Genomic DNA, 23348 nt, shown 5'->3' with positions numbered 1-23348 from the left:
GATGCTATGCTGATGATGAAGCGCTGTACTTTACAGTTAAGCTGTTGCTGCATAAATGTTTGTTTGAATTGTCTGTTATTCAGTTCTTTAACAACTAACCAAAAGCACCTACGAAATACAGTTGTCTGTAATAAACCATATTTAATTTAATCTTACTGCACAATATTTATGTATATCATATTATGTGTTTATAGACTTCTTTAACCATTATTTTTAATTTGGCTTTTATTGTTTATGTCTTATATAACTATTGCATTGTTGGATGAGCTCGGGACATAATATTTTCATTGCCATTTCTACGCAGTAGCTTGCTTATGTGCACAATAAAACCTTTGAATCTAAAAATAGACGTGCCAACATTGATGTGAGCGTTTCTACAGACCCAAGTACCAACGTGGGATGATGTATTATATTAGGTCTTACTCTGGGTATTAGGCCCAGATCTAGCCTACATCAGAACTTTATTACCACCCTTCTGCTGTAAAAAACTTCAAATGGGTGTATAGTGAGGGCCGTATCTTTCGTGTTGTTCTTTTCATTGATTTTGAAATGTTATAGATTCGTTTTAAGGCTCTGCATGGGCCTTTAGAGGGATATCTTTTTGAACATTTAATCCTGTATAAGCATGTACCAGCGCCGATTGAATTGTTCTGTACCCTGGTTTAACTGCCGGGGCATCAGCAGACACCTGAAGGATATCAGCCCATCATCAGTGATGTTTGTCTGGGGTTATCAGCAATGCTGCTGCGACATTAAACTCAGTACAGTCAACGAGGTTTGGGGGTGCAGTAAACAATTTCTTTAATCTTATCACAGAATCCACGATGAAGGACAGTGAAGAGGAGGACTGGGGGGGGGGGGGGGGGATAAACTGTTTTTCCACACTCGACTCTGCCCCCAAAGGTCCAAATATAAAGAAAAAAAGGGTCACAGTAAATCATAATTGAAACTTTATTGACAGTTTTGATTAGAAAGTTGTTCTGCATTAGATTCCATTACAGTACAAACCAGGAACAGAAGAAGGCCACGCACTAGAGCTGAAGGACAGAATAGAAAATGAAAAGGGCTTCTCAAGCAGACGTGTAAAGTGCTGGAGAGCAAAGACAGCTGGGCGAAGAAGAGGGCAATCAACTGCAGAGAAAAGAAGGTGATGGAGGACATAATTGAATTATCAAAACAACACAACCCTTCATAGAAGGAAAGGAATTCAGACCTCCAGCAGCTCTTTGTGTTGCTGCAAAGTCACCATGTGGGAGAAAAGAGTGATTTAAAACTGGATGCAATAAATTGAACATTTTCTTAAATCAGGTATGACATCATTATATTGTCTCAATGAGTGCCCTAACGTCCATTTTACAATACTGCATAAGACATGCCAAACTGGTGCTCAAACAAAAATAAAATCATAAATCAAAATCAAGGACAGGGAGATAAAACAGATCCCGGCTTTCATGACTCTCCAGGCAATCGGAGAATGCCACTCGCTGATTGGCCGAGGTTGTAGTAGCCAGTGGATAGCCCCGCCTTCTTCAGGAAGTGGGAGGCTGGAAGGTCTTGGAGGTGGCAAGCATGGCGCGCACTTTGGCCATCAGATCCTGAATAAAGAGAGGAGGTTATTGTAATACACATCAGTCATTTGATAACTGGGGTTACATAAGAGAGGTGGGACCAGACTTTTATTATACACCTTTGGGTATAACAATAACACTAAATGGGGTGTAAGTTAACGATAATCCCCAGCTTCATCACAGCCAAAAACACTCCTGAATCAGATTGTGTGCAATACTTTTCAAAAATGTTCCATCATCTGCTGTGGTTCCAATTAAACCCATTTATTGATCGCTCTCAAACTCCAACAAAGGACTGCTGAGAAAAATACAAATTGATCTATGACCATTAAAACTGGGGACTAAAAAGGTATTTGGGGAAAAACAGTAAACAAAAACTATGTTACTGTAGAGTAATTAACAGAAAAAGCTATTATGATATTCATTTAAATGACTCCCTGTAGTGCTAGTAGTGCTCACTGAGAATCAAATCCCTGGTGTGCCGCTTTCCGATGCTTTTATCTCATCGCTTTGTTTTACCACCGTGAGCCAGCCACTCATATTAAAGGTTAATATACGGTTGTAAATCAGGACTTTTTTTTGGAGTGTGCTTCCTGCCCTCTGCCTCAGGAAATCCTCTACCCTTCTTTAAACATGTGGAATGTTTTAAGCACAGTATAATTCCCCATAAGCACTAAGAAATAGGTGCATCACCTCCTCGTAAACCCTTTAATCTACAGTCCAAAAATAAAGAAAAGGGGAAAACAGCAACGAGGGCGCTGCCAAAAAATCTAATTAATTTCCTTCCCCTTTCAGGTGGGAATGTTAATGTTGCTGACCAGGGGGTGAATGCTTCCATTGCTGAATAGGAGGTGTTCATTTGCACCCCCCCCCCCTCACCAGAGTTAGTCATACACGCATGGACAATCCACCCTTGAGTTTTCCTGACATATGAGACAAATTAACGGCTGTAATCACAGAGGGAAGGAGCTGTCTCCACACACACACACACACACACACACACACACACACACACACACACACACACACACACACACACACTACACACCACACACACACACACACACACACACACACACACACACACACACTACACACACACACACACACACAACACACACACACACACACCACACACACACACACACACACACACACACACACACACAACACCACACACACACACACACACACACACACACACACACACACACACACACACACACACACACACACACACACACACACACACACACACACACACACACACACACACACACACACACACACAGTCATCCAACACGTTACTAAACATAAATACAAGATTACATGAGCACTTCACTTGCCTTTTTGTTTTAAACTATCTACATACATCTTAAATAGTTTGAAAGTTACTTTGCATTATGGAAAGACATTTCACAGATGTTCTTCTAATTAGGTCTGCAAGGTAAAACTATAACACTGAAATATACAGTCAGGAATATCTCAAGGGAGCTATGAAACATATGCGTTTCCTCTTCATCTCACACCTTCCTTTTTTTTTAATCTGTTATGAAACTCAAAGACAACTTGGATTATATTTCCGTGATCTTAACTTGTAGAAGAATCTAAAATGAGTTCCAAAAAAGAAAAACACACCAGTCCAAGTACACAAAGCATTCATCAAACAGAACAAATGTAAAGCTAAGAGAAGTAGAGGCGACAGGAGACGCAGTAACAAAGGCAAACAGGAGGAACATGCGAGAAGGGGCTGAGGCGAAGAGCAGGGAAGAGGAGACCATTAGGCAGATGAGGATGTGCTGAATTATTCAATATGTGCTTGTAAAACATCACAGATGGGCTAGAAGTAGTTAGTGGATCTGTGCATGTTGCAACAGCAGCGAACGGCATGTTTTCATGTGTGCTGCGATGAAGGCAGGAGAAAGGAGTTGTGTTTGATTATGTGGAAGGAAGAAAAACAGGGTGTTTTTCTTGAAGAATGAGGAGATTTATAATGTGTGGTTTTGTAGGCGTGGAAAGTAAACAAAGATACTCGCTGCAGACTGTCTCTCTCACACAAACAGTGGAGGGAATGCGTTCCAAATTCTGTGCAAGTTGTACCGACATTCACAGAAGTTTCCTCTCCATTCACATTCTATTGACCTCCATTAGCTCCAGTCCCAGGCGCTGCTCAACCTCTCTACATTCTACACCCGTTCTCTTGTATACAACGGTTGCTACACAGGTTTTATACTCCTAGAGCTAAATAATCTAGCGTCCTCCTGAGGCTACAGCCCACATTTTCCTCTCTAAACATCAGGCCCCATCACTCATTACTGATATTTCAGGATTTTTTAATCAAAGCTGAAAATGTAAAGAAGCATAAATAATTAAAGTGGTGACACGGCTCCGGGAAACGTCTTTCATCTTGGAATAGATGTAATGCCTTTGACAAATTAAGCTAACTGATTAGGAATGTGGCTAAAGGGGTGTTTCTCTGTGGTCATATTTAAGTTACAACAGTACACAAAACTATATTAATATAGCAGTTAAAGAAAAATGTAAACAACAATAAATAATGAAAGTACTGAAGAGAAAACAGTGTGCCAGCATTTGGTAACTGATTCTACTCCAGTTGGACTCAGATGTCGCACTTTTCCTTGTTTCTTTCCGTTAACTGCCTAAATCGGAACTACGTTTTTTTTAAAAGTTTTTGTGTTTCTCTTATTTTCCTACAATACTGTTATGATTGGCTGTGAATAAGGAAATATGAAGGACAGACCATCAATTTCTATTTTTCCTGTTTAGAGAAAGGGGCAGGTAATATAAGTTATATTATGGTATAATATGATTTTCTTCTCCCTGCTCCTTTTCAGGTATGGTGTGTTTATTGAGACATGTTTTGTATATAATTGTTATACATTAAGTTGTGCTTACCATGAACGGAACAAATAAAATGGTACAATTGTCTTGTATACACAGCATTTTGGAGCCTTTTTGCTCATTTAAGAAAGCAGTGACACAAATATGCAAAGAGCCAAAAACAGAACAACACATTTTAAATGAATGGTGACCTTTACATTCTTCTGTCTTTCCTGTCATCTATTCAGCTGGTAGCTTTATGCTCATCCCTCAACATACTGGTGCGTGTGCATGCATTTCATTAAGCTGCATTTCTGAAAGCAGCATGACAAACAGGCATAATTGTAATTTGATCAGGGCGTGTAGAATGTGTACCGAGGTCATCATTTATTAGCAGTGGCGAACCGTCAGGGCCTTCAAGGTATTCAGAGAATACCCTGGAACACTCAGATAAAACAAACAAAAAAATCGATTTAATTATATAAATAAAATGTATATAAAATGAATAAATGAGAATCGTATCCGTGTTGTTGATCTGTAATATTACAGTGTTACGTTGATTTGTTTGTCCTTCTCGGACCATGCACTACGCATTTCAGTAGAAAAGAAAGCAACCAATCAGATCGTGTTCTGGGTCTCTGGGTAGAATATCCTTCAACCAAGGACATCCTTGATAGAATGCCCTGGCCGTTGCACTGAATGAGAGCGTACGTTTGGGCTGACAGTTTGATCAACCAATCATATATTGATTTGTAGCCAATGGGCGTATTCTTTCAGAGTTCCCCTCGGTTCCAGGGTATTCTAGAAGGCCCGCTAGTTAACTGGCTCGAGACAGAGGATCTAGATTCTAGATGAATGCGACGAAGCAATTCATGCCGTTTTATTGTTTTTAACGTTGAAATGACAAGTGCAACAGGTGAAGATGAAGTTGTTGCGGAATTGTTGTGAGTACCCTTTTCAAGACGACAATTCAGTGAAAAGACGGACATTATAATGGAGGGGGGGGGGGAGGGGCGGCGGCGGGGGGTGGGTGTGTCTACAGAAGGACCAGTTGTGATGGCCACGGTTCGCCACTGTTTATTAGTGAGGTGTGTGTTTGAGAGGACATTACATTGTGAGATACGTGTGTGACAATTTCCTATTACCGTGTGCTCTAACACCTAAATGAGGGACGCAATGCTCCATGGGTAATCAAAACACAGACACAGCCGAGCACTGTGCTACATGCAATATGTCATATCCAAACAGATGGGGCACGTACAATGCCGAAAGCGCTGGCAGCGTGACATTTGGTTGAACCCTGACTGTGAGAGAGTGGCTGCATGCAGAGCCGCACGTGTGATTGCTGTAATTGTATGTATGGAAGTGTCTTTGCTATCTTTCACACGCAACAGGAGTCCGTGGCTTCTGTGAGATGCTGACAATAGCAGCAATCAAGTCAAACAAATCAAAAATAAATCAGTTTTGTTGTTTTAAACCCACAATAACTGTATTTAGGTCACTCTGGGGCAGCAGACAACATTTGACCAGTTACAGAGCAACATTGGCATACGTTTGGAGTGTTTGAGTCCAGCATTGACTCTCTTTCAGCTCTGTTTTTGGTTTCTACCAATCTGAGAACGTTTCTGGATGTGTAGCTTCTTCAATGCTCCACTATGTTAACTAGCTAGTGGCTAACTGTCTGTTTTCTGATGCTAAGAACAAATGAAAGGTGGTGAATCAAAACAAAGTAGCAAGCCACAAAGTTGAATAATACATAGCAATTCTTTGTAGGTTTGAGCAAACCTTTTCACGCGTCATATAGATGTTTTTAGTTAAGTGAAAATATGGATAATAGGCACTTGAAGGCACGATTGGCACAACTGAAAACTGTTACATAGTCTACAGCAAAGAAGGCCAAATTCACATTACAAAAATACTGAACCACAAGTCTCACCGGAGATTTGGCCTCTGAGGTTGATGAATCTTTATTTTGGGAGAAACACCTTCTGGACATGACCTCCAGTGTCTCAGTGGAGGTCGTAACCCTCTCTTTGCTCTGGATTTAGAAGTGCTGAACGATGGCACATTAGCTCTGCCTGCTTCCACATCCGAATAACATATTCTGAACGAGGCAGGTTAACCAAGGTCTCTGCAATCGAAAAGCCTCTCAACTAGCATCAACCAATATTTAGCCGTGGTACTCCTATACTTTTGGCAACACTCCCAGAAGGAGTGCAGGAGGTAGAGATCCATCTACAACCAAAACAAGAATCCAGCTGCTTGGACTGTAAGCCTTGAAAAATACTTGCAAATCAGAATTCATGATGAGAATGTTTTGTCAACACACACACACAATAGGCTATATAAGAAGTGGACAAAGTCACCTATTGGAATTGTACACTATTGTTTTGAAGCCTCTTGTAGGAAATGTATCCCTGTTCACAAAACACAATCGAACAAAGACATTTCTTAAGGCAAAATGTTGCAGTTAAATTAACCTACGCAACACAGGAAGCTCCGCCCTAAAGAATATGCTGCTTTTACGCTATTTAAATCGAGCTGATGGACAAATTAACATCATGCTGTTATTAACAATGTAGACCATAAAGTTGTCAGGATAATCCTAACTGATGTTATAAATCATGTGAGAAGTAGGGTGATTTTCTCATAGACTTCTATACAACCATAGGACTCGTGCTATTCTACCTAATAGAAAAAAATGCAGTGGCTTTTGAAGATGTATCACCAAAACGTAATATGTGCACGAGCAACTGCACGATGAGAGGGATTCCATGGAAAGCGTTCCTGATATACAGAAAATGGCTTCAGGACAAAGATAAGCTGGTCATAAAGATGCAGGTCAAATCCTTAATCGAGAGATCAGACAAATGAGTTCTTCAAGGGTCAACTAATTAGGCTAAATAAAAACATAATGCTTGGATGTGTTTTACAAACATGCAGTAGATAAAGCAGAATATGCGGATAGAATAACAAAATAACTATTTCTATATTTAATAACAAGGGAGCACTTTATTCTTCTTCCCTGAGACATAACAGCACTCAGTTTGTGCTCGGACGCAAAGTTCAGTGGAGGACATTTCTGGGATAAAAGCAAAGAACAATACCTGAGTTATTTTGGACTGAACGGAGGATACTAAGGATGAAGCCACTGCCACTGCCTTCTCCAGAGAATCACCCCTGCAGAGAGGAGAGAGAGAGACAAAGAAGAGGAAACAAATGATTTTACCAGAATAGACTATACAATATGTGCAATATGTGCTATCTATATATATATATGCCGTTAATAACTGTGTAATATATACCTGGCTGCTAAATCCTTAGAACTCCTACAAGATGTGTATTTTGTAAATTGTGTAACTTGCTGCTGTTAAATACCATCCAACTATGTGCAATATATATATATATATATATGGTAACACTTTATATTAAGGTACACAAATTAACCGTCAACTAGTTGTTAATTAACATGCATATTAGCAGTATATTGGCTCTTTATTAGTCATTATAAAACACTTATTAATGCCTTGTTCTACATGAACATATTCTACAAGTAATAAGCCATTAGTTGAGAGTTTTTCCTCAATAACACTCTAATTAGTGCTTATTTGTTGCAAGTAAGGAAGTTGTTGTGCACGAGTTTTGGTCTTAATATGCGCTGCCCAATATGGGCCTAATAAGGCAGTAGTACCACAAGAATAGTAATTCTCCCATAATAACACTTAACAAATATAACCTATTCTTATGGAACAAGACATGAAACTACAAGTGTTAATTAAGTCTAAACAACTCAAAATTAGCTATTTATATCTAAGAACATGTTCCCTATTTTAAAGTGAAGTCTTGTTCATAACCAATAAGCTAGTAGTTTGACTCTAATTGACCAGAACAGGTTCCCTATTCTAAAGTTGCCTCCTCTTCACACTTTGTAAATACATTATAGCACACAACTACTGAAATTAACCTCAAAAGTACATGAACAAAGTAGGCACACGTTGAAATATCTGTTTTATTAATGAACCACTAAAGAGAGGTTCAGACACATACATGTACCAAAACATGTCAAGTTTCTCCAAGGCTGAGAACATATGCAGCCTGTACTTTTTAATAAAAACTGATTTTTAACAGAGTTTATGTATTTGTGATCATACTGTGTGACCTGCTTGTATGTTCTCACACAATAGGTGTACTGTTCTCTCTGTGTTGTCTCAGTGTGAACATAGATTAAACAGCCAGCCAAACTCTTTTGAGAGCCAGGGAATGAGCAGCTATGCTCCTTTATTGACTTATTTGCAGTCCAGTGACATTCAAACGGAGTGAAACTATAAAAAAAGAAGTTACAAGGCACTTAATGATCTCATACATGCAAGTGTAACATACACAGATGAACACATTAGGACCGCTTAGTGTAAACAAGGTAAATATAGCTAATGCTAGCTGTACAATAAGCATGCATACAGGCTAGTATGGCTAACGCTAGCATGTATGCTAACGCTACCGTGTATGCTAACGCTAGCGCGAATGCTAACGCATTTTCTCATTGAGTTTAAACATCTCCACATGTCATCACATAAACACAATACATGTTACTAATCCTTACAGTGTAAGTGTAAGGCTCACACTTACACTTACAGTCATTGCTTTCTGACGGACTTGACCCTTTTACTCTTCAGGTTGCATAGGGAAAATTAGTGGCAGTGTACTCATGGATGTCTACTGCCATTATATTCCGTTCACGTTCTCCTACTTCCTGTACCCGGGTCTAACCTTCAGTACACATTTTACAAAAATATAAATGTGCAAATATGAAACATACAGGTCAATATCACCTTGCTATTGGTAGCTGAACTGTCAATACCCCAAAACATATTATAAGATATAAATACCTAATTTTGAGTTATTTAGACACAATTAACACTTAGTTTCATGTCTTGTTCCATAAGAATAGATCATATTTGTTAAGTGTTATTATGGGAGAATTACTATTCTTGTGCTACTACTGCCTTATTACGCCCATATTGAGCAGAGCATATTAAGACCAAAACTTATGTACAACAACTTCCTTACTTGCAATAAATAAGCACTAATTAGAGTGTTATTGAGGAAAAACTCTCAACTAATGGCTTATTACTTGTAGAATATGGTCATGTAGAATACGGCATTAATAAGTGTTGTATAATGACTAATAAAGAGCCATTATACTGCTAATATGCATGCTAATTAACAACTAGTTGATGGTTAATTTGTGTACCTTAATATAAAGTGTTACCATATATATATATATATATGCCGTTAAAACTGTGCTATATATACCTGGCTGCTAAATGCTAATAACTGTTACAAGATGTGTATTTTGAAAATTATGTAACTTTTTATTTTTATTATATTTTTTATTATATCATAACTTAGTACTTTTTAATACATGTAACATATGTAACATTAAGCTGCCTGTGGCTCTTTTTCTGCTGTAACAACGTACATTTCCCCTCTGTGGGACTAATAAAGGTATTCTGATTCTGATATCTTCTTACAGTTTTTAAAGTTGAACAAACATCAAAAGATGTATTGGAAAGTTATAAACAAGACAAAAAATAAGGAATGGCAATAGACCTGTACAAACTAAGATATTGACCTAGAAACAAAGCAAACAGTTAGCATTATCAAACAAATGGGTACAAAATTGCAGGTGGCAGATTTAAAGGGGCCATATTATGCTAATTTCCAGGTTCAGATTTGTATTTTGGGCCTCTCTGACATGTTTACATGTTTTAATTTTCAAAAAGGACTTTGCCTGGCTGGCTCTGTTGTGATTGGTCAACCACTTGTATATGTTCTGCCCCCTTAGCCTCACATACAATGTGTTCGAGCACTAGCCAATAGAAGTGCATATTGATGTGGCTTTATGAGAAAAGTATAAGGTTGGAGAAGTCGTTATTTAATTTAATCTGTCTTCGTATGATTAAAACACGATCATCGACCCGACGCAGGCCCCCCCATTGTTGTTGTTGTTGTTGTTGTGAGCGCCGTTGGGAAGAAAATCAGCGACGTAAACGGTGACGTCATGACGCAGCAGCGGCAGCACCTGGGCGGTGTGAACAAACGGGGGCTGAAAAAAAAACCCGGTTCCGAAGCAGAAGAGCGCAAGCACGGAGCTAGAACGGGAAGCGCGTTGGTGTGAAAGGGGCATTTGTTACATAAGTAAACAAAGGAGTCGAATTGAGATGCTTCAATCAGCGGGGAGTGCGTGAGAGAAATTCTCTCTGGAGGAAACTTTGGGAATTAAACCTTTGCAGACCATTAACATGCACAAAAACTTATATTACACACTACAGGAAAGGGACAACCCAAAAAAGCCTAATAGGGCCCCTTTAACACCATGTCCAGTGTTTAACCTTTTCACCGTCTAAACATTTCAAAATGTATCAAGAGATTTTAAAATAGACAGAGTTGCATGCACATCAAGTTGATTGAACACAAAGGGTGACAGGAGATTGCAGAACAGACAGCTTCTGATGCCATGGAGTTTTACAGCTTCAGTCCAATGAGAAAGTGGGACAATGGTGGGTATTTCTCCCTTTGAATAGAGAATTTTAGATTATTATGGCTTGCGGCACTAGTTCAATCTTTTGTAGGAAGTAAAATAGTTTTCTTTTATAACTAAAATTGAAAAACAAGCCAATCACATTCTTATGTGGCTGCTCGAATAATTGTGCACTAAAGAAAAAGACAGAAAATGACAACATTCCAGCGACAAAAATTCAAAAGAAAAACAGAAATAATTTGAGTCTTGCCTTTTCAAAAGGCTTCACCTGGTGATGTTTTTGGACACAAACAAAGCTTCTGAAGAGCATGAAATTAGGATTCATGAAATACCTTAGTTATAAAGTGTCCCTGCACAAAAAAGGAACCTGTGTGTTGTCCGAGCAAAACATGTTTCCATGGTGTGTCATCACTCATAAATCCTTCACAGTTATCTAAAAGTTCTGGGTTCCACAAATCAAAGACTCAAACACTTCTGTTGACTACTCGCTAAACATTTGCTCAAATCAGATACGCAAATTCACTTTTAATAATGCATTGGTATTGATTTGCCAACACAATAACACAGCCTCTTCCAAATCTAACAGCTTGTATTGGAAGGCTGGAGGAGCGAATAAAAACAAAGCAGGACATCATTTATCTGCAAAATGCATTTTTCATGACATCTAAAAACCGTGATTGCAGCTTCTTTCACATTGTGTGCTTTTATTTATGATTATTTTGGATTTATAACCCTCTAACAGAGAGTGAGATTTGAAAAACTGATAAGAATGATGACACAAACTGTGGAAACTATGATAAAAGTATAACACTTTGCCAGCATTTTCCTTTTTTATATGTATAATATGGCAGGGTGTGCATTTGGCCTACAGGTGTTTCTGTTGTTGTGGTCACTCAGTGATTTAAAACATGTTTATATAATTACATGATCCGTAAGATGTGGAGCATAAGGTCTATAGAGCTTTAAATAAGGTGCAGAAACTGATGTTTGCCTATTTATATGACTGGCATAACTAAATAAGAGATTTGCATCAAGACTGCGTACCCTGCACACAGGATTCTACTTCCCCACTGACAGTGAAATGTTAAAAAGAAGACATTTGAAAGCACTGACAATACATTATTGACCTCTTTCTTGATGGTGTCTGTCGGGTCGTTATGGAGTGAATTACAACAAGTGGCACACAAAAGGCTGTTGATTACATTATCATATTGTTAAAGAGCAGATGACTGAGTCTTTCTTTGATTTATCTTCACAGCAGTAGCAGTTCATGTGTTGTTGATCATTTTATCGAATAACATGTTAACACAACTCTGGATTAGACCACTTTATTTTAAATATTGCAAACATATTTAAGATACAAATACACGTGTATCCCCCGGTGATCACGCTGGCCTTGAGTTATCAAATCATCCTGACGTACGCCTGGCTGATGCTCCCAAGGATTTCCTGCTGTCCTCGACTGAGATTATTCCATACATGAATTTTTTTAATATTCAAGCTAATTTGTTGATGCAGTTGCAACCCAGGCCACGGGATGTTCCTTTCCCCCCTAATGTTCTATTGGAAATGGGTTTATGGGCAGTCCAAAATTGTTTTACTAAAAACATGTATGATTTTCTGTCAGGCTGAGGAGGCATAACGAATAGTTTTTTACAATACTTGAATGAGACAACTGATTATTTGCATTTCACAGATTTCTGAACATCTGAACTTCTTGAATCTCATGATTTCTGACTGAAACCCACCCTACTTACCATTCCACTAAGTTGTGGCTAAAAACACTACTTTTTTCATCTGCTTACCCAGAAGTCTTTTAACTTGTTTTAGCAACTACCGTATTTACAATGTTGCTTTTAAACTATTCTGTATCTCTTTTATGCATGGTTTTTATGAATCTGTTATTCCATTATGTTTATTTATTGTGTTCCTTTCTGTTGTCTTCTTGTTAAGTGTTAATGATGACGTAAAGCACTTTAAATTGCCTCGGTGTCTGAAAATTTGCTATATAAATAAACGTACCTTACTTAAAAAAAGAAGCAACGAAAACACTTTGATCATAATTATTAAAAACATCCATATTGGAGAACTTTCCTGCTATTCTTAAAATGTTGTTCTTTTTATATTTTCTACCTCTGTTTTCGAAATAGGATATTCTTTCCTCTTGCCGGCTTTTATTGGTTGGCTCACTTCTCTAAATCCACTGAATCAAAGGGGTTTGTGTATCGACAAATGAATTAATTTCTCATGACCTATGCTGGATTAATGATGAGCTTTACTTCAGCCCCAGTCCCATCACCTCCTCTCTCTGCTGACAAATTCACATTGTAGCAGAACTCTCTGCACACAGCTGCTTTCTACCCAAAAGGGAATTTGACTCAAAGAGAATTCATAACACTAAACCTGCTTCTGTGAACTAGACCGATTTACTTGTCATGTCCAAAAACCACCAGTAATTCAGCTACGATATCATTTTGCAGACCACGTATCCCCTAGATTTTGCCCTCTAATTATCAGAAGTTAATGTAAGCAGCTTTAATTGTTTCTTTGTCAGACAAATCTTCAACGGCAGACCAACAACTCCGAGCCCTCAGAAGACACTGTGTCCGTTGCCTTGAATGCCTTTGTGCTTTACGACCTTGGAGCTGAAAAGACGTTGGATATTAGCCATCATATCACTGGCTCTTTAGATTTAATATTTCGAGTCTCTGTTCTGGATTAAGAATTCCTTTGACATCATGGACAAGGCCTGGCTTTAGTTCTACCAACCAGAGTGAAGCTATTATGACAGTTGTATTCAGCTCCTCTTTTTGGATGGTACAGCTGTCTGAGGATGGCACACTGCACACGGATGAAAAGGACGCGCCACATACATAAATTGGTGTTCAGTCTGAAGCAGTGTCCTGAAGGGTAGAGCAGTGCATTAGGTATCCAGGAGATACATTATTTGACTGGTTGCTAAGCTACATACCCCTTAGTTACTGTTGCAACTTGCAACACCTGGGAAGCTTTACATTTTGGCAAACAGCACATCTGCAGTTTACAATGTCTGTGACATATTCACCACTCAACAGCAGGTTTTTCAATATGTGATTGATTTCAGATGGAGGAAGGTAATGGAAGGCTTCTCATTCCTAGCAGGCGGGTATCAATTCTGCTGTTGACAAATGATTTTAGCTGCAGCTACCCGTCTAATTAAAGTAATGTTGGCTCCACAAATTGGTTGAATATGCCGTCTGCCTTTAAAATGGTCCCAAATACGATGGCTATACACTTATTATAAGAATTACTTAACAGATTGGGTGCTTAGCTTTTTTGTGGTGAAGCATAACAGAGGTTAGATTTATTCTTAATTTTTCAAATATGACAGTATGTTAAAATGTTATGTTTTTGGATAAATAATGTGTTGGATGAATGAAACTATCACTGGTTGAACGTTTTTCTGGAGAATCTTAAATCTGAATCTAAATCGTAGAAAAAGTGTCCACTTCACCCTTACAATTAAGCGTTTTCTACAACAAGACTATACCTGTAGGTTTTGCTCAACTCGAAGATAAAACACTGTTAAATCAATTGCTTAGACTTTTACCTTCTCTGGTTTTTTCTAAGAGGAAAAATTAACCTGGATCACTTTTACTTAGCCCCATGTAAACATTTCAACATATGAAGAAATCCAAAGCTTGGCAAGCCAGCCATCATTGTTACATTTTCTAAATAGAGTACGATTGGACAATCATTGTTCAGGAGATCAGGTTCATGAGCAGTAGTTTTTTTAGACTAAAGAAAAATAAAATACAGTAACAGCATGTTTTTAACCAAGTGTTACTGCAGTCGAAGGCCGAGAGATAGGAAATTAATCGGACATCATATTCAGTTTGTCCTTTGGCTGTATCAGCTACGTTTTGACAGGTTGCCAAATATTTAAATACTGAACTACTAGCTTCATTGGAAAAGGATGCTTCGAAGACCTGGAGGCAACAATATGTTGCTCTGAATAAAACTGAGAGGAGTTTAAATTGTATAAATCTTCTCCTCCCAAAACAACCATTTGGTTCTTTAGGGAATACCTTCGGTGCGTTTCACTTCTCTTATTTTTCATTTCCTCGCTCCTCGGTCTCACCGGAAGTTGATTTGTCTGCGCCATCTTGAGTAGCGTCCCATGGCGCTTATTTCTGCCGGAGGATCGAGGAGCGATAACGGAGGAGCGATAACCGAGGAACCACCAGACCATCCTCCGGTGAAATCCTCAGATACTCGCCCCGCCCCTTTACTGTGTATCGCTCACTGATTGGACGATGCAGCGCATGCACTGATCTGATGCTTCTTGACATGAGAGCAGTTTCCCAGCGGAGTGAAGAAAATACATGAAACTCACTCCTCAGTTTATACCGTGTTTTGTTTCAATTAATGTATCATTTAGTTACAAATATGTGATATATCTGAACAACATTTTATTCATTTATTGGAAACATTTTCATGATCGCTTTTTCGGTTAAACATTTTAAGAATGGCGTTTATCTTTTTTGAGAATGAGTTCTTATTTTATTTTATTTATTTGGGTCTACAACAGATGATACAAATGTATATGTCAGTAAATGTGTACTAACAGAGGCGGGGGTGTGTGTGGAAACAACGGGGACAGAGCTGCTGTCAGACGATCAGCTGTGCGGCGTCATCACAAACGGACGTCGCTTCACGTGACGCTCCGGAGGAAAGGACGTCCCATTGCTCTTAAAACTCATTTCCCTGCTTCTCGTGGTTTCCTTGCGTCTCTCCATGCTCCCCTGGTGGGAGGGACTAAACGCAGGGAAACGACGCAAGTGAGGGACGCAAGGAATCCATTTATCCGAAGTGAAACGCACCCCTTGGAAATCTAAAGGATTAGCTGGTTGATTGACAGTGTGGGAGTTTACCTGGAGTGGGCCAGGCTGGAGGCGGGGCTAGCTGATGGGGACAGGACGACTCTGTTGGGGGAGGCGTACGGGGAGAGAGAGGAGCCCACCGTTTGCATCTGCCTCGAGGATGACATGGAACTCTTCCTTTTTTCAGGAGGCGACCTGAAATGAAAAAAAAGGGAGGAGCGGGAACCGAGCGTTTCAGATTCTGCCAGTAACTCTACACAATACACAATTTATCAAGGGGCGGTGAACACTGTCTGAAGGCGATTGCATTCAGCAAAGCCCTACTTTAAATTCATGCAAGTGTCTACTGTCGTTTCCATCAGAGGTCATTTGGAAATTAAGTGTGTCTTGTAGGTATGTTGGCTAAATCTCCCCTTAAAGACATGATCTATAACATTGCTCAATGTATAGTAGGTATACACCTTATTGTGGGAGTGTTGGCGCACCTCTGACTTGACAGGTTTAGTAATCGTTGTTTTCGGGGATAGAATAAACACAGCTGTACATGTAGAGCCTTTATTCACCCCCCTCCCTCACTGCTGATAGGCTTTACCTGGATCTGGAATGCCCCCTAGGCATGCTGGAGCTGCTGCTGCTGGGATGATGGCGATCACGCTCCCTGTCCTCACGTCTCCTGTCTGATGAGGCGCCCCTCCTGTCCCTCCTCCCAGGGGAGTGTGAGCGGGATCTGGCCAGACACGAGCACAAAGAAAGCGAAAGATGTGGAGAGGCCATTCAATTACACGAGGCTGAGATTGTTAGATGAGCTGATGCATTTGAAATGAAGAACAAGTATAGAGGACGGTGATAAGGCGACGGTGGAGGTGCAAGAGGAAGACACAAAGCAAGCTATCAGGGTTGTTTTTACAGGGACAATAAGAAAAGCAAGTGAGTCTATTTGGACTGAAGGATATTAATGTGTCACGATTCGTATTAATGCCGTGAAAGAAAGTCTAAATACAATGCAACTGGGCCTGAATCTTTACTCCATTATATCACATGGACTCTCAGTATCAAAGTGGTGTTTTTCTAAACTAGTCTGAAAAGTAAATAGTATTAAATATTTAGGATACATTAATTCACTTCTAGGGTTTTTCTGCGTTAAAGAGCAAGGCTTTATTCACTGGCTTGTATGCAAGACATATCATTTAGAGACATTACAAAGCCAGGGTTAGAAAAGGAAATGATACGCCTTTGCTAAAATACTTAGCCGAGAGGAAAAGGATAGCCAATATAATGTGTGCCTTTGCTGGGGTGTCTTAACAAAGCAGTGTGGTAAATATTGGTCTCTTTAACAGATAAACGACACGAACAAAGCAGCCGGATCTCTATCTTTGATCGCTTCCTCTCCGCCCAGGTCATCTTTCTTCAAATGTTCCTTTCTCGTACATTGTTATTCCTTCATTTTTCTTTAGTCGTGCTCTTTACCCCTGCGTTTGTTTCTCCAATTCATTTCACATTCACACTTTTGTTCTCTCTCTGCTTTCAATAGAAGCAGGACATGAGAAATAAAAAAGGTTAATAGAAAACAGTAAGACGGAGTAATAGATAACATTTTTTTTCTTTAATGTTTTTCCTCATATATGAGCTCAGTGTTCTGTGCACTTAAGGTTCAGCTGGAGTGAAATATTAAACAGACGGGGATTAATCATTATGTTCTCAGCCTGTCATATTAAATGTCTCGTACGTTTAACAGCAGCACTACCAAAAACAGATTGCTTTCCCAACTGAGTATGTATCTATCCAGAGAAAAAAAGATTATTGTTTCTTGACTCATCTCTATAATTGATTACGGAAAAAAAACTTTTCTGAGATTTTCATTAAACCTCACCTCAAGTCAGAACGAAACCACGGTCATAGATTTAAAAGTGTGATTTTAAATATCCTCTTTGCTTAAAAGTTGATTTAGCATAATTTAAAGCTTATAACACCGTTATACCTGAACTGTTGTAACAACATCCATAAGCTACTTAGTCATTATTTATCTAATATATCATTCCAATAGCTTGCATATAAACTCTTATTTCGCTACTTCACTTTTTTTAAAACTATTTTTCTTTTTGTATTTACTTTTTAATATTTACTTGCACTATATTTTTCAGTTTTTCTGTATTATTGTGTTGCACTGTTGGAGAAGCTTGTGACCTAAGATGTTCATCGACATAACTACTCAATAGCTATGTTCGTATGACAAATAAAGAACCTTGAACCTTATTAATGCACCAAAGTCAGAAGACCTTGGTCGTGCTCTCAAAATTCCATTCTAGTTTGCACTGCACTAACAACAGTGTGTGTTGGTCTTTGATTCAGTATATTTCAGATATTTACTGTCCCGTTAAAGGAAATTATTTCTGCAGGATAAAATAACAACGACACAAAAGAAGACATTTAAAGTGCTCCTCCCAAATTGCTCTGTCTGTGGCAACTAGCCGCGGCTGCAGTGTGTTGTCCTAAAAGACTCATTTATCTTGCTGAATTTGAAACGTTAACGCGACATTGTCGTACAGTGAGAAATGTGGCCACAGCATCTTGGGATCGAGATCAAATTGAATTGTGGGATACTTAGAGATTCTCCGGCCCTTCCATTGACAGTTGTGGGGCCAAAATGTCTTACCTGTGGGACCTCCTGTAGGCGCTGGGGAGGGAGTATTTACTCTTCGACTTTGACCTCGATCTTGACCTCTTCTTGTGTTTTTTCTTCTTCCTGTCTTTTTCCTTCCCTTTGTTCCTGTCTCTTTCTCTATCTCTCTCCCTGTCTCTTTCTCTCTCTCGTTCTCTGTCCCGATCTTTGTCTCGGTCTCTGTCTCGGTCTCTGTCCCGGTCCCTTGCCGATCCTCTAGAGGTGGAGTGGGAGGAGGAAGAGGAGGATGGAGCGTCCCTGCTGTGATACGCTCCTTTGTTCTCCACGGCGGGCCTTTGATCCTGAGCGTACGCAGGGACACTTGAGGACATCTGAGGAGGCACGGGGCCAGACAGGACAGAGAGGGCTTCCTGTATCTGAAGAGAAAACAAATGGTGGACAGAATATATCAGACACAAGAAAATATCAGCAGAGGAATTATTTTTGACAGACACATCTGGACAGTAGACCTTCTCTTTTTAAATTGGTTTGAAGACAAAACAATGTATTGATTATTTTAACATTCAGTCTCCCTCTTTGACATTAGGGACATTAATGAATTCCCAAACGCTTGATCTCTCGATCTGTAGACAAATCAATACGGGGGCTTGTCTCCTTGCTGAGATGCAGGTGATGCACACTGCTGATTTTGTACGGAGATTAGAGATGTATTTATGCAATACCCCTGTGTCCATCTTTGTCAATGTTACAGGATTATATAACTCAGATGGCAAAGGAAGAATTTGAAAAAAAAAAGTTTGCGATTCCTCCTTATAAGTGAAAGCTGAAGAATACTTCATTGGTTTTCTTGTAGAAAACTTAACAGCGTTAACTTTTCAGGCCGAATTATACGAATTGTTATTACTTGAAATGCCGTATTAACCTGTTAAGCCCCAAGCCTGTTTTTCAGGTCTCAGGCTCGAAAATGACATTCCCAGAACAAATGACCATAACTTCACTTCTAAAAAGGGGTAAATTAATTATCTTTTTTCTCAAAGCAATGATAAACCTGTGAGTTGGATGTTGAAAAGTCAGAATCAATATAGATGTTTTTATTTTAAAGTAAATTCAGATTGAACACAGTAAAGAAATATAAATTAGAGTGCCCGTCCAAAAAGAAAAAAAACGCTCAGGGCTCATTTAGACGCTTGTTGTGAGACTTGTGTTTTGTTCCGGTAAAAATGGTTCATATCGTCAGTTAGCCGAGTTTCTTCCCGTTAGGTGGGTATGACACATTCATAGTTTATTAAATGTTAAGAAGAGACAAAGTTTTGTGAAAAAAAAGCAGCAGAAGCTCATTAGCATTTAAAGCTACAGATACAGAATCAGCACTTTTGAAACAGGGCTGAAACAGAGGGGATTATGGGATGCTACAATGCATGATCTCTTTGGTATTTCGAGTATAATATGTATATATCTGAGACCTATATTATATAATTGAAAAAGAGTATAATAGGGGACCTTTAAAATATCAAGCTGTATAGATGTAGGTACAGGAATTAAATAGGTTGAAAACGTTTTTTAAATAATAATAAAAAAGGTACATACATGCTATAAAAAGGACATGGGGTCGTTAACCAGCTGGCAAAGTCAAAGCCCACACTCTCTCATGTTACATATTCTTAACTTAAAGTAAATGAGGAAAAAGAAAATCCATACTGGGCAGATTAAAAAGTGTGGGTTACACAACACAGGGCTACACGCTGAGCTACAACTGTCAGCTGCAAAGTGCCTCTGTCTGCTCGTTTTAAATTGGCCTGCTGCCGGATTCATGCTGAAAAGATGGTTTCAGGCAATCAGTGGATTAAAGGAGACACTAAATCTTCCGGGGTTGGATTTTATCTTCCAGGGTTAGGTCTTATATTGCTCATGGGGTCACCCCTTTTTACTTATGTATGCACTCACGGTGCTAAAAGAGCGTGTAGATAAAGAAAGACGTCCGAGGGCACACTTTATATGCTTACATTTACATAAATGATGTGACCAGAGTGATGAGTGATGAACAGGGAAGACGGAACGGAAATGAATGTGGGCCGTGACTTCAATCTCTCCAATTCAATCAGACCCATCTGCTCAAAATTGCACATGGGTGGAGCATGAAAAGAGAGACAGGGAGGGACATAATGAAAGTGAGAAGCAAATGAGGTAAGTAAGGGCAGGAAAGAAAGAGAAAGTGCTCAGGACAGAAGACGATCAATAAGTATCTACAAACAGGCAGGGAAGAGAGGAATATTTATTACACCTTTCTGTTTGCGCACTATCTGGTGTCTGGGCTAAGGGAGAAATAATGAAAAGATAGGAAGCAGGGTTTGGTTGGAAATTAGGACTGACGTATGGGAAGCTTCTCCCAACACCACGATGAGAAAATGTCTGTGCTTCACACCTGCTGGAGCAAGATACGGAAGTTCAGACAGCAAGAGGGGTAACAATGAAAAAAGTTGCAGTCCGGGGTTATGAGGAGAGGAGAGGGAAAACTGAGGAATAGGGGAGTAACTCCCAGGAGAGACATTCTCTTAATATAGAAGATAATATATATATTGATTAAGAAAAACTACTTATAACTTCAGCCTGAGACACTTTACAGAAAAGTCAGGATAGCAATCTTAAGAGTATCCTATATATATATATATATATTAGGGCCGGGACTTTAACGCGTTAATTAAGATGAATTAATTACACAAAAATTAACGCGTTAAAAAAATTAACGCATTTTAATCGCACTTATTTTTGCACCGCGGAACGTTTCTCACTGGATGAGTTTCAGGCGTACCGATTATACTGGAGCACCAACTAACGTTCATGACTTCAGACAACAACAAACCACAGTGAACAACAGTGGGAAATGTTGTTTTAAAAAACGGACGGATGGAAGCGTCGATAAGAGCACGGTTGTGTGCAAATTATGCAAAAAGGAATTCGCATATCACCGCAGCACATCAAGCCTCAAGTATCACCTCAATGCAAAACATATAGCAGCTAGCGTGGACGTTAGCCTCTTTTATCGCGTTCACACCAAAAAGAGTCGGTACTAAAATTTGTTCATGAGAACCTTTTTACCCCCACGAAAGTCCCTGCGAGAGAGCAGAGAGCTGCTAGAGAGCAGGGACTTTCGTACGGCTCTCTTGTGAGAAAAGAGCTATATTTCTGATTGGCTGGGCGGATTGCAAACCACGCCCCGTAAAACTCCCAAAAAGTTTTGTGAAGCCGCCATTTTATTATCCTCGCATTAGCATTATTAGCATTAGCCCAGCGCAGAAACGCAGAGAGACTAACTTATGGCAACACAAAATAAAACATGGGAGCGGTGGAGATGAGGAGGTGTCGGCGTTCTAGCGATTTACTCGGAAGGCTTCAGTAGAAGCTGCTGGGACTCCCAGCAGCTTCTACTGAAGCCAGTCCCCAACTCCGGGGACTTCCGGCCGGGGACTTTGGGCGGCAGTATACGCCGTGAAGTGGTTTGCGGCCTGCCAGTAAACCCAAAGCAGAAGAAGAAGAAGTGACGTCAGCGGCTTCATTTGCCTAATCCACCCCCAGGTTCAAAGAGTTCTCATGAACTAAATTCTCATGAACCTTTGTGGGAAAAGTACTGCGGTGTGAATGCGCCTAATGGTATACTAAAATCCATGTGAAAAAAAATTGCTTCTCACTGTTCTTAGGTCAAATATTTATATGTGATTAAAAATGCGATTAATTTCGATTAATTAATTACAAAGCCTCTAATTAATTAGATTAATTTTTTTAATCGGGTCCCGGCCCTAATATATATATATATATATATTGTGTTTGTAGGTCGGTATATTATCGTATATTCTAACTTATTCTGTTTATTATATATTGTGAAATCTTTAAAAACGTTATAGATATGCATCTTTCTTCTGTTGATATTTATATAGTGACCATTTATATTTATTTTTTAACCGACGTGTAAAGCCGTGTTTAGATAAGGCTGTAATGAAACAATTTCCCAATTTTGGTTTAATTAAGTTAATCTAATAAATTGGACTTTTTCCATATCACTTTTAAGACGACACAAGAATGAATCGAAAGCTGAGAAACTGCATTGATACAGTGCAAACAATTATAAGAGAGACATTAAACGCACGCCTATTTTGATATGAGTAGAATAACAGTATGTGTATGCTTCAATTAATCATCTGCATACTCAGAGTCAATTAGTTAATTTACTACGAATCACTGCGAATGACATCATTTTACATCGTTGAGAAGATCCTTCTCATGTTAAATACTCTGTATTTTACTGTGGCACATGATCAAATGGTAATCAAAGAAAGCAGGCAGCAGAACATAACTTAATTAATAAGTGAATTGAAGAGAAAATGAAAGAGGAAATTCACTGTGAGGAGCAGGCTTCCCTTATGATCACAATGGTTATTAATTAAGGCCTTGCCTGCTAAATAAGTTTTGCAATCCATCACTGATGGCGGCCTGTGAGCGGACGGAGAACACTCTAATTCCTTCATATCATTAATATCCTATTTGTTGCTGTTCTCAGAAGTGCCTCCGCTCCCCTCCTGAGTACTGGGGCTCTTTCCGTAACTGTCCTGTCATAGTGAATGAACACAGAATTGATGTGATAGTCTCCAATGACCGACTGATACAAAAATATATAATCGCTTTATTAAAAGAGATGAAGCCGCAATGTCTGACTGAAAATTGTTTGAAATAGTGCTCCATCAATATACAATGGGCAGTTAAACAATTCTAAGAATCGATACAGCAGAAAGGAGGCATCGTCTTCTTTATGAAATCTTTCTTGATCAAACCAAAGGCTTACATTTCACATAATTAAAAGAGATCAAATGATGTTATCGGCGGTTAAGTTAGCATGGAACCCCTTGCATCAAGAAGAGATAAGG

At 39.2% G+C, this 23348-nt stretch overlaps 1 protein-coding gene across 2 annotated transcripts in view; it reads right to left on the bottom strand.

Annotated features, from left to right (window-relative positions):
* Positions 1 to 933: 933 nt before the first annotated feature.
* The window catches only part of sfswap (splicing factor SWAP), a 61492-nt gene continuing 39077 nt past the window's right edge, over positions 934 to 23348 (bottom strand). For both annotated transcript variants that reach the window (XM_034229257.1, XM_034229258.1), the window contains 5 exons: positions 18466 to 18848; positions 16405 to 16539; positions 15864 to 16007; positions 7517 to 7589; positions 934 to 1595 (listed from right to left, as the gene is read on the bottom strand). In XM_034229257.1, the coding sequence (XP_034085148.1) occupies positions 1530 to 1595; positions 7517 to 7589; positions 15864 to 16007; positions 16405 to 16539; positions 18466 to 18848 (801 nt within the window). In that variant the 3' untranslated portion in view covers positions 934 to 1529. The remainder of the gene's footprint in view (positions 1596 to 7516; positions 7590 to 15863; positions 16008 to 16404; positions 16540 to 18465; positions 18849 to 23348) is intronic.

This window comes from Gymnodraco acuticeps, unplaced genomic scaffold, assembly GCF_902827175.1.
Source record: "Gymnodraco acuticeps unplaced genomic scaffold, fGymAcu1.1, whole genome shotgun sequence".
Lineage (NCBI taxonomy): Eukaryota > Metazoa > Chordata > Actinopteri > Perciformes > Bathydraconidae > Gymnodraco > Gymnodraco acuticeps.
This window is presented reverse-complemented; position numbering and strand designations above follow the sequence as displayed.